The sequence below is a fragment of the Aegilops tauschii genome, chromosome 6, assembly GCF_002575655.3.
Source record: "Aegilops tauschii subsp. strangulata cultivar AL8/78 chromosome 6, Aet v6.0, whole genome shotgun sequence".
Taxonomy (NCBI): domain Eukaryota; kingdom Viridiplantae; phylum Streptophyta; class Magnoliopsida; order Poales; family Poaceae; genus Aegilops; species Aegilops tauschii.
The window spans coordinates 379,149,745-379,161,232 of record NC_053040.3 but is presented as its reverse complement, the minus strand read 5'-3'; the positions used below and the strand labels follow the sequence as shown (position 1 = coordinate 379,161,232).

Below are 11,488 nucleotides of genomic sequence, written 5' to 3'. Positions count from 1 at the left end.
TAAACATTTATCATGATATAAGGAAATAAATAATAACTTTATTATTGTCTCTAGGGCATATTTCTTTCAGTAGGACGCGGCCCACCCCAAACCACCTTTCTCGCTTTCTATTCTTTCTTAATTTCTCTCTGGTACGATTTCTGAAAATAGTTGACTAGATTGAATCAAAAAGAGTCCGAGAGCACACTACTTCCTTCGTCCGGATTTATTGTGCCCCCTCATATTTTGGGTTGAATTGAACATCTAAAAAGTTGACAAAATGTTAATTATACGATACAAAAAGTGTATTGTTGGATACGTATTTGAAAGAGCTTCCACATAGTATACATTTTGTGACATACAATTTATTTTTTTTACTTAAATTTATTGTCGAACTTTATCCTAAAATAAAAATAAGAGAGGGCCTAATAAACCCAGACAAAGATAGTAGAAGATACCCATAAGACATCTTTGAGCTCATTGTGCGAGCGGGAGTTGCATTCTGCCAAAACGCCATCCGCTAGACCATGAAAGGGTACACTTTATGAGAGATGTTGATTTAAGTGGGAGGGCACTTTTGAATTAAATTTGTTTAATAGCTAGTGTAATTAATTATGAACGATGTCTAAATGAACTTGTATCTGTCGTTGTAGATAAAATGGCATGCAACACACCGTTTAACTTAGACCTAATGCTAGAGAAATAAAAGTTAATTACAAATGGAAGCAACTATATGGATTGGATGCACACCCTAAGGCTCGTCCTTGGGAGTGCTACTAAGGAGTATGTTCTAAATGGAGCTCTTTCGGTACCTTTGACGGATGATGACCCAGAGGACGACGGGAATGTCTATGCGACCAAGCTAGATAACATCACCATAGTACAATGCCTTATGCTCACTTGCATCGACCCAGAGCTACGGAAGCGATTTGAAAGGTTTAGTGCCTTCGTGATGATCGCAACATTGAATGCTCTGTATAAGAACAAGCAAGAGCGGACATTATTAGATAACCAAGGCCTTCTGGGAATGGGAGATGACAGAGGGTAGGTCACTAAGTGAACACGTCAGCAAAATGGTTGGTTACACAGAGAGGGTCTCAGCCTTGGGATTTATGATACCCAAAATGCTTGAAACTGATCTTGTCCTTGCTTCACCCCCTCCACCCCACCCGCCCCCCCCCCACCCGCGCGTCCACAGTTTTATCATGAATTACAACTTGAATGGGATGGCAAGAGTGCAAACGAGTTGTTCGCATGCTAAAAACTGCTGAGGGGCAGAAATGCGGAATAATCCCAGACATGTGATGTTGATGAGGCTGAAATGCAGAAGAAACCCAAATATATGATGTTGGTGAATAAGACCACCAGTTTCAAAAAGAGAAGCAAAGCAAAGAAGGCCAAGGGAGCTAGTAAGACCGGCGCCCAGGAAAAGCCTAATGGTGATGCCACTAAGAACATTTGATGAGGTTATCTCGGTACGCCCATGAAGACTCAAGCCCACATACTATGTATACCAAGATAACATCATCAATGAAAGAGTTTTTGTCACTTGACATAGGTCACTCATGTGAAGAATTCCGTCCCTCGGCTCATAATGAAAAGGATATACCTTCACTTGGATAGACTTTAGGTGCTCACAAGCCCAACGGTCAGAAGCCTGCAGTTACAACTAGCAATTAGAGTGTTCGTTGCCGTCAGGCGAGGACATGTTAGGGCATATACAATGATGCTATTTTAGGAGTGCCACATAAGATAAATAATGAGGTGGAGAAAAGACAACTCATAAGAAAAGGCTTGCCTTCTCTTATTTAAGAGAAAACAAGAGGTGATCTCTTAGCACAATATGTCTCACCATATTTTTAGGAATAACTAGTTATTGAAGATAACGCTAAGAGATGACCCATTGTAGAAAAAAAAATTGTCATCTCTAAATTACATTCAAGACTTAAGATAAGACTATCTTATCAACCATTGTACATGCCCTTAATACCTCTTTATCGGTCCGTGGACGGATGAGGCGCCGTGTTAGATGCCAAAACATGTGTGGATGGATGCGGGCAGTTTGAAAGTTAGCGTTCGAAATGCCTAAGAGCTATTTGACGCAGCACCCTTGCCATCAAGCGAACGAAAACTATCTGGTTTGCATGGATAATTCTAGACTCACGGGCTGCCTCCAACGGACCTTCGCGGAGTGGCCAACATGCCATCTCCTAATTCGCCCCCCCCCCCCCCCCCCATTTTCACTGTGGGGCCCGCCAACCTTAATTAAACCCTTGCCGCTAATACTCCCTCCGTTCCTTTATATAAGGTGTATTTATTTTTTTATAAAATTTCAGAATGTAAGATGCGTTTTTTCTAATTCCTCGTGAATACCCCGTGAGTGTACCATTGCCCAGGTTTGCATCTTCTGATTCGCCACACGAAGAGTCTTCATTTCTCGGGTCTTTCTCTAAGCAAAAACGAGGGGAAAAGCAGTAGGCCACTCCAATTTTTCGTGCCAAAACAAGTCCACTAAAACTAACAATCTTTCCTTATCCGTTGAAATGGGAACACAAAGATTCTAGACACGTCCACGCACAGCCAAGTTCAGAGTCCACTGGAAGTCCTAGCAGCCACCCCACCACATAGCAGCCCCAACGATTTTGACACCCAATCCTGCTGCCTCCTGAAAAGCCGGGGCACATACGAAACTACAAATCTCACGGGCGAGCGCACGCAGAAGCTGTCCACCAGTCAATAGCGAGCTCCAGAAATATCAGTCAAGCAGAGCCGCCATTCCTCTTCCTCCCACGTCTCGCGTCGTCTGCTCGTAGCGCCATGCCATCGTGGCGCGCGCTAGCTCGGCGACACCGACACGTCATCCCGTCACCCTCTCGGAGCTTGGCACGTCCACAGGTTCTCGATCCTGCGACCACGAGTTTCGCGAGCAGAGCGGCAGCTCACCAAGCAGGCTCGCCATCTTCGGCGATGAGTTCCCGCGTCGCCGGATCCGTCCTCCTCCGCCACCTGGGCCCGCGCGTCTTCGGGCCGACCACTCAGGCTGCGCAGAGGACCCTGCTTGCCGGAGGGGAAGGGGGCGCCGTGGCCATGTGGGCGTGGCCGCTGTCCACCTCCGCCGCCGAGGCGGCGAGGGAGGAGGCGGCCGCGTCCAAGGACAACGTGGCGAGCACCGCCGCCGCGACGGCCGAGGCGATGCAGGCCGCGAAGGCCGAGGCGGTGCAGGCCGCCAAGGAGGGGGGCAAGAGCCCGGCGAGCAGCTACTGGGGCATCGTGCCTGCCAAGCTGGTGAACAAGGACGGCGCCGAGTGGAAGTGGTCTTGCTTCAGGGTAATGAAATCCTCTGCATATTCTCCTTGTCGTTGACAGTGCACGTAGCCGTGGTGACCGTGTGATTTCGCAGCCGTGGGAGGCGTACACGTCGGACACGACGATCGATCTCACCAAGCACCACAAGCCCAAGGTGCTGCTCGACAAGATCGCCTACTGGACCGTCAAGTCGCTGCGCGTGCCCACCGACATCTTCTTCCAGGTACGGCAAGGTGACCGGTCAAGCAAAGTAGATTTCTGCTGGTGTCCAGGTGCTGACCATGGCACGGCGTGCAGAGGAGGTACGGGTGCCGGGCGATGATGCTGGAGACGGTGGCGGCGGTGCCGGGGATGGTGGGCGGGATGCTGCTGCACCTGCGGTCGCTGCGGCGGTTCGAGCAGAGCGGCGGCTGGATCCGGGCGCTGCTGGAGGAGGCGGAGAACGAGCGGATGCACCTGATGACCTTCATGGAGGTGGCCAACCCCAAGTGGTACGAGCGCGCGCTGGTGCTGGCGGTGCAGGGCGTCTTCTTCAACGCCTACTTCCTGGGCTACATCGTGTCCCCCAAGTTCGCGCACCGCGTCGTCGGCTACCTGGAGGAGGAGGCCATCCACTCCTACACCGAGTTCCTCCGCGACCTGGAGGACGGCAGGATCGAGAACGTCCCCGCCCCGCGTATCGCCATCGACTACTGGCGCCTCCCGCCCGACGCCAGGCTCAAGGACGTCGTCACCGTCGTGCGCGCCGACGAGGCGCACCACCGCGACGTCAACCACTTCGCCGCGGTACGCTCATCTCCCATACATGGTCCCCGATGTATCGACGTCTGAACTCTGCTCTGCTCAGCTTCTCCTGATGTGATGTCTGGACTCTCAACTGTTTGGATTCTGATGAGTGATGATGGGCATGCAGGACATCCATTTCCAGGGGCTGGAGCTCAACAAGACGCCTGCCCCGCTAGGATATCACTGACGGATGAATGCCCAGACCGCCTAGCTCTGCCCTTGTCAGTGAAGAACAAAAGTTGTTGCTAATATATATATGTGTGTCGGATAGGTAAGATAGTGATGCTTGTGTGAGAAATAAAACGGCCGTTTGTCACGAGAGCTCCAAGATTTCTCGAGGAACCAATGTACACGTCCCAACTCTTACAGCTTACAGCAACGAGTAGCTAGCTAGCTATTCGATTAGCTAGCGATGAACGGTGGGGCACTAGGCTTGTAGTGGAAGTTGCTTCGGTTAGCAAAGGATATACTGTATGTGCTGGCATTCTGCTTCAGAATTCAGAAGTGCACTTTCAGTTGCAGGCTTGGAAATATGAATTTTCACTTGCTCCTCTTTTTACTAGTTAGTCAGCACATGTAAACAAGTACCCACCGTTGACTTCCACTTCCCCGCAGTAAGTCAATAATCTCATCTGCTTACTCGACAGGATATAAGAAACAAGATATCTTTTCATGCATAGGAAGAATCAACTGAACCCAACCACAAGACACACAGAATGCAACACATCGTATTTTTTAAGAAAAGGAGGATTACTCCCGGCCTTGCCATCGAAACGATGCGTGCAACCATCTTATTAACCAAAAGATCCAACAAGTGTGGATGTGTGCAACCATCTTATTAACCAAAAGATCCAACAAGTGTGTAGTACGATACAAGAACTGGAATAAATAAAAGAAGAACTCAAAGCCACAACCGGCAAAATCTAGGGCTAGATGCCTATACACTTATCCTATTGTCGGACCGTCATCCAAACCAGTTATAGGTATCCCATGCGGCCGTCTCCTTTGGTTGCATCTATAAGCCACATGCTCCTTCGCATACACACAGTTGCTCCTTCTCATACACACAGTTGAGTAACGACCGCGTACAGATCCAGCCAGTTGCCCTGTAGATTACCTTATCCTATTGTCGGACCGTCATCCAAACCGGTTATAGATATCCCATGCGGCCGTCTCCTTTGATTGCATCTATAAGCCACATGCTCCTTCGCATACACACAGTTGAGTAACGACTGCGTACAGATCCAGCCAGTTGCCCTGTAGATTACCTTATCCTATTGTCGGACCGTCATCCAAACCGGTTATAGGTATCCCATGCGGCCGTCTCCTTTGGTTGCATCCATAAGCCACATGCTCCTTCGCATACACACAGTTGAGTAACGACCGCGTACAGATCCAGCCAGTTGCCCTATAGATTACCTGCAAAAATTTGTGATGTTTTTCTTGTTAAAAATTGCATCATTTCGGCAGTTTCATATGGCCTAAAGTAATGCACACACTCTGACTCGAGTATGCGCCGCTAACTTAGGCTCTACCCCATTTAGCCAAATTTCAAAAGGAGTGTTTATGGTATCAGGTGGACTGACGTTAAATGCCACATGCACTGTGCGCGACAGTAGCTTGGCAGGTGGACAGTCAAGAAACGGGTGTTGGATTGATTCATCCCGATTACAGAAACAACATCATTTACTATCTTCCCATTTACGTTTTCCAAGGTTATCTTCAGTCGGGACCACTTCTTTGTGACAACCACATAATTTTTTGATCTTTAAGGTCACTTTTATTCTCCAAATGTGTACTAACTTTGGGATTGGCCCATTGGTTATCAAGTTTGTATACATAGACTTCACTGAGAATACCCCTGACACTGAAAGTCACCAGTGTAGTGTATCTGACTCATCAGAAAGGGTGACCTGCATCAACCTGCGCATAAGATGTAGCCATCTATCCCATCGTCCCCCCCACAAGTAACCTTCTGAACTATATGTTTAAGCGAACAGATTTCAGAATTGTAGTAACGAATGTCTCTTTTCGTTGTACAATATTGTAGAGGATTGGATATTGTATGGCCAGTGACGTGCCTCCTAGCCAAGTATCTTCTCAAGAGCTAGTTGAATTGCCATTCCCAATAGTGAATTTGGTCCTATTGTAAAAGGCTACCTTTGTCCGCATGAGCCCCTTCCAAAAAGGAGAATCATTTGGCTGCGCCGTAACTTGTGCGAGGGTTTTGGAGTGTAGATACTTTTTACGCAATAACTATATCCATACCCCCTCGTCCTCAACAGAAAGTTTGTACAACCATTTACCGAGTAAGCATTTGTTCTTTATCTCAACACTTCAAAATGCTATTCCTCACAAAAACACTCCATAATGCTATGCTCTAGGACGGTGGGACAAGAGAACGGTATGGGACTGCCAAAGCATCGTTGGGATTTTGGCGGTACTAGTGAGCCTCCTTCCTCGTCAATCATCGTTGCGTGTGTGGTGGCGACCTTCGCCACTCGAAGTCTATGGTGGTGACTGCCTTTTGTCACGGCGAGATAGTCTGCTTGTGCGGGCATGGTCTTCACTTGTGTGGCATCTCATGACAAGACTATGCTACACATGTAGCTACTAGAATCACGAAAAGTGGTGGTTACAACAAATAATGACTTTGTTTTGGTGGTGAAAACCTATCTAACCCTAGTTGGTTGTACTTCAATGACGGTGCTTTCACGTCGTTAATTTGTTGAAGCATTGTTTGGATTTGCTCAGCCTTCATCTTTAGGCTGAAAACTCAGGATCTAGCCTTCGATGGTTGGTTCCGGCGAAGGCGGCGCCTGAGTGTAGTTCCCTTCCTAGAGGCATTGTTGCTGAAAAACCTTTCTCATTGTCCTTCTGGCGTGAAGAGATGAGTGGTGCGGATAACTGTTATTATAGTTTGTCAGTCGCTGTTATAGCTTTAGAATCCTTTACCCCCCCTCCCCCCCCCCCCCCTATAGCTTCAGTCTTGCATGCCTTTGCACTTTGCCGACGTAATGCTTGATGTGTGTGTTGATGTTGGCTATGCGCATCCTAGTCATGAAGAGAGAAGTTGCTTATGTTAGCACTGATGTATGTGCTAGAAGTGTCGTCCTTCAAGTAGAATGAGGGGTCCATGTCATATCAAGGTCATATCATTTCCTCTCCGAACCCTAGCTAGAGGCGATCTTGGGGGCGTCGTGCCACTCCTCCTTCATCGGTAGGTCGTTGTCCCTCCTTCACCGGCGACATGTCGGTATGGTAGTATGAGGAGGCCTCGATCTACCAAATTGAGATGTAGTTTCTCTCCTTATGGTATTTTTAGGTTGACCTTCATTGTCAGTCGCTTCGACCCTTCCGGTGATGGTGACGATAGCGTAAAGTAAAGCCATCTTCGGTGCCGCATCGTTGATGTTGGCGACGATGGCTGCCCGAGAAATAATTATTCCTCGAGCATTCCCGTCTCATGATGTTGTCTGGCAGCGTCGATGGTTCACTGATGTAGATTCCAGCCATCTGTTTTGGACAGTGATGCTAGGGTCATAGGGTTTGTAATGCAGCGGCGGCGGCATCCCTTTAGAGGTGGGTCTTCCCGCCTCATCTTCGTCACATTAGCACGCTCCCTGGTGTCGTCGTGAGGCCTTTGAGATCTAATAGAGGTTGGGTTCTTGGATCTAAGGCTCTTTCGGTTGTGAGAGCTTCTTTTCCAGGGTGATGGTCCGGTAGGACTGTGACCTTGATGACTTACCATCCGTGATCAACAAGGGTAAGCTGACTCCAGCGTTGGAGCTGTTTGGGGTGATGTGCCATCGGCTGTATGAGAGGAAGAAGAAGGTCAGCCCTCGGGGACTTTAATGTAATTTTTTTCCAGGGTGTTTGCACTACTCGTTTGGACAACAGATCTGAGTGCTTTTTCGAAGAAGGAGCAAGGATACGTGTGTTGACATTCTGCTTGAGAATTCAGAAGTGCACTTTCAGTAGCAGGCTCGAAAATTTGAATTTTCAATTGCTCCTCTTCTACCAGTTAGTCAAGACATGCAAAGCACCACCCACCATTGACTTCCACCTCGCCACAATAAGCCAATAATGTGATCTGCTTACTCGACAAGACATTAGGAACAAGATATCATTTTCATACATAGGAACAGAGCTACTGAACCCAACTACTACAAGACAGACAGAATCTCTTGAAGGTGCCTGGTCTGTTGCATGCAACACCTCATAATGCCATCCCTCAACAGCAGCAAAAACACTCCATGATGCTATGTTCTAGTAGTCGATCAGAATTTTAGGAGGTACGTACACAGTGCAATCAGATCTCACACTCGATCATCATCTAGCTACACTTATTCGAAGCCTGGATCTCAATTTCCACAGATTTTACATCAGCATAGGTACGTACGTATAAAGTGTAACCAGACCGTAAACAAGCATCCTCGGGACTGCCAAAAGAATCTCTCGTAGGGAGCTCAACTGCTCGACTTAAAAACTACGCTCGCCCTTCTACCGAAACACATTTTTACCTCCGGTGCTGGCCGACCGTCAGGTCCACCGCGCCGCGCGGCATGCCGTGGGCGGACAGCCGGTGATCGTACCCTCCTTTGATGTTCAGGTCCAGCAGGAGCAGGTCCTCGTCGGTGGCGCATTTCACGTCGTCGCCGCCGTGGTAGAGCTGGAAGCCCAGGTTGCCGGCTCTGAGGCCGTCGTCGGAGAGGGCCTTGGCCAGCTCCCCGCCGTTCTGCTGGCACGCCTGCGTCGCGTCGTCCATGAACCCCGAGAGGGCTAGGTTGAAGTCGGTGAGCTGCGACCTGGTAGTCTCTAGGGTTGCGTCTCCGCCGGCTTCGTAGGAGAGGTTCTTCTGGGCCTTCTCCAGGATCGTTTGCAGGTACTTCCCTTGCGCCTCGATGCGCATCTGCAGCTTCTTCTGAACCTGCATGTGTGGTGTAGTGTATGAGAACACTCAAGGGTTGAACAAAAATATGTTGTTGGAGGCAAGGATTGGAAAAATGACTAATTGAGGCTCATGTTGATGATGCTTGCTCTGGAAATAATTTGTTACCTCGAGCTGTTCGTGCAGCTTCCTTTGGACTTCGATTTGATATCTTAATGCATCCGCGAGTGGCGTTTCTCTGTTATATGCAAAAGTGTTCAAGAATGTATTTAGGGGCACCGCCTTCAGAGAGCAATTGCATGACATACAACCCACCAAACATAATTGATTTCAAAATTTAAGACTAATCAGACCGGCGACATTTCATATGTTACTTGCTCGTTGAGTGTGAAGAAATACATAAACTGATTCGGTATAGATAGACTGATGCAGCATTTTTCTTTGACGGGACTGATCCAGCATTTTGTGATGTCGGTATAAAATTTCCTGTATGAACATATTAATTAGCAGACATGCATGCATAAGGTCATCTATATGCCTGAATAGTCATCAACAGATTGATGTCCCTATCCCATGACCTCACCGTCCAAATCATTGAAAGTCCATCACAATCAAGTAAGTGTATTCTTGTGTATAAACCAATATTAGTATTAGTATGTAAGAGTATATAGTATGATAAATCGTCATATATAACTGCTATGTCAGCTAAAAGATGCTGCTAGTTCTCCCGTCCTGGTCATCATGGTTAATTAGACTAGAAATTAGACATGAACCTGCGCTCTTGGTATAAGGTTGACTCACCCCATGTTGCTGTTTCCGGCGGACGGAACGTTTGGAGGCACCGCCGAGGAGAAACTGATACCCTGCGCGGCGAAGGCTGTGCAAAGAGAAGTTGAAGGCATGTGAGATTTGGAACAGGGAAAAAGGGAAACGAAAAACAAAATGCATCAACGTCAAATGCTTTGTCATGTTGTTTCTTTTCTTTTAAAAGGTTGTCATGTTCCCTAATCTAAGTGCTGCTTTTAGCAGGTGCAGGTTCATGCATGCATACCTCCTCTGTTGGTTTCGAAGCCTGTGTCTTTCTTGCTCTGCTTTCCCATCCTGTATTTCTGAAGTTTTGACATCATCCAGAGTTAGGAATTACTAGTAGCACTCAATAAAAACAGCAACGATATACTATGCATAGCTGTTTTTTTGTAGGGAATAACTAGTCTGCAGTGATGTTGAGTGGAAACCTGAAGATGGCTCTTGAGGTGGTACAAGGTGAGCCCTTTCATGCCCATCAGTCTCAGCACCGACTTGGGCGTCGCCTCTGTCGACAGCAAAGTCAAATGGGAAACCAAGTCAAATCAGTACTTGCATATACTACAGGCATGGATGGATCAGAACAGAAAACAACCAGAAATGGGGCCACAGATCAACTCCGTCTCAAAGAAAAAGGAAGATCGAGCGATCAACAGATGATCGTGATCATAACACACGGATCTCTCTGAAGACTCTGATGCTCAGAGAGTTGTAGCCTCCGGTAATCCTTCACTCTATACTTAATCGTCAAAGTTTAAACCCCGAATTCCTGTGCGCACACATGACATGCTGACACGCATGCATGCTCGGCCCCTTTGGCCTTTACAGGCTACAGCGGCCGGGTGGGGCGGGCAAATGCTCCGACAGGCTGCCGGACATGAACATGAGCTGGGCGATGGGAGCTGGAGCAGACCGGCTGGTGGCGGCGGTGGCAAATTACTTGCGCACATGTATGCATGGAGTGGAGTAGCAAAGGAGGAGGTGGTGCTTACTGTCGGGCCCGCCGAGCTTGGTGACGGCCTCCACGAAGCGCTCGTGCAGGTCGGGCGTCCAGCGCAGCCGGGGCTTGGGGTCCCGCGACAGCACCACCCCGGCGCCCACGCCGTACCCCGCCCGCTCCATCCCCTCGAACATGATGATCTCCGGCGAGCTCTCGCCTCCGTCCGTCCACCTCGATCGCGCCTCCGGCCGGCCGCCCTTCGCCTCCTAGTTGGCAAGCTACCTAGCTAGCTTCCTCTCGTGGCCGATCAACTGGTATATCTCCCGGAGTAGGGTCAGCTCTGTGTGTGTGCGTGCCGCAGCTAGCTAGCTCTGCCTAGAGCGCGAGCGCGCGTGGCCGGCTCGCCCGGTGCGGTGCGGCGCGGCGCGAATCTGGTGCGGTGTGAAGTTGGCGTGGGAATTCGGCCAAGCCCGAGGAGGATTCGTGATGGGAATGTGTGCTGCTGGCTCGCTAGCTATATGGCCGGGCGTGGGCGGAGATAGAGACGCGGGGAGGAGGCGCGGTGCGGTGCGGCGATATGTAGACAGGTGGGGAGAGAGATGGGCGCCGAGGCGGGCGAGAGAGCATGAACCGAACCGGACGCCGGGCATCGCATCGCATGCCGCAGCATCGTGTGCTCTGCTCGGTCGATCATGCGTGCGGTGCGGCGCGGCGCTTGGAATCTCGGGGAGCCTTGCGCTAGGGTGCAAAACAAAACAAAGAGCTAGACAACCGACCCAGCG

At 49.2% G+C, this 11,488-nt stretch overlaps 2 protein-coding genes across 2 annotated transcripts; one reads left to right on the top strand and one right to left on the bottom strand.

Moving 5' to 3' along the window:
- The first annotated feature begins 2,551 nt into the window (after positions 1–2,551).
- Positions 2,552–4,602, top strand: LOC109755905 (ubiquinol oxidase 1c, mitochondrial). Its single transcript, XM_020314782.4, has 4 exons — positions 2,552–3,306; positions 3,380–3,508; positions 3,583–4,071; positions 4,199–4,602. The coding sequence occupies exons 1-4, from the start codon at positions 2,797–2,799 to the stop codon at positions 4,256–4,258; spliced, it is 1,188 nt and encodes a 395-aa protein (XP_020170371.1). The 5' UTR covers positions 2,552–2,796; the 3' UTR covers positions 4,259–4,602.
- Positions 4,603–8,311: 3,709 nt separating this feature from the next.
- On the bottom strand, positions 8,312–11,194 carry LOC109755906 (myb family transcription factor PHL11). Its single transcript, XM_020314783.4, has 6 exons — positions 10,759–11,194; positions 10,198–10,274; positions 10,014–10,071; positions 9,764–9,839; positions 9,131–9,200; positions 8,312–9,001 (listed from the first exon to the last, which is right to left on the bottom strand). The coding sequence occupies exons 1-6, from the start codon at positions 10,898–10,900 to the stop codon at positions 8,591–8,593; spliced, it is 834 nt and encodes a 277-aa protein (XP_020170372.1). The 5' UTR covers positions 10,901–11,194; the 3' UTR covers positions 8,312–8,590.
- Positions 11,195–11,488: the final 294 nt, after the last annotated feature.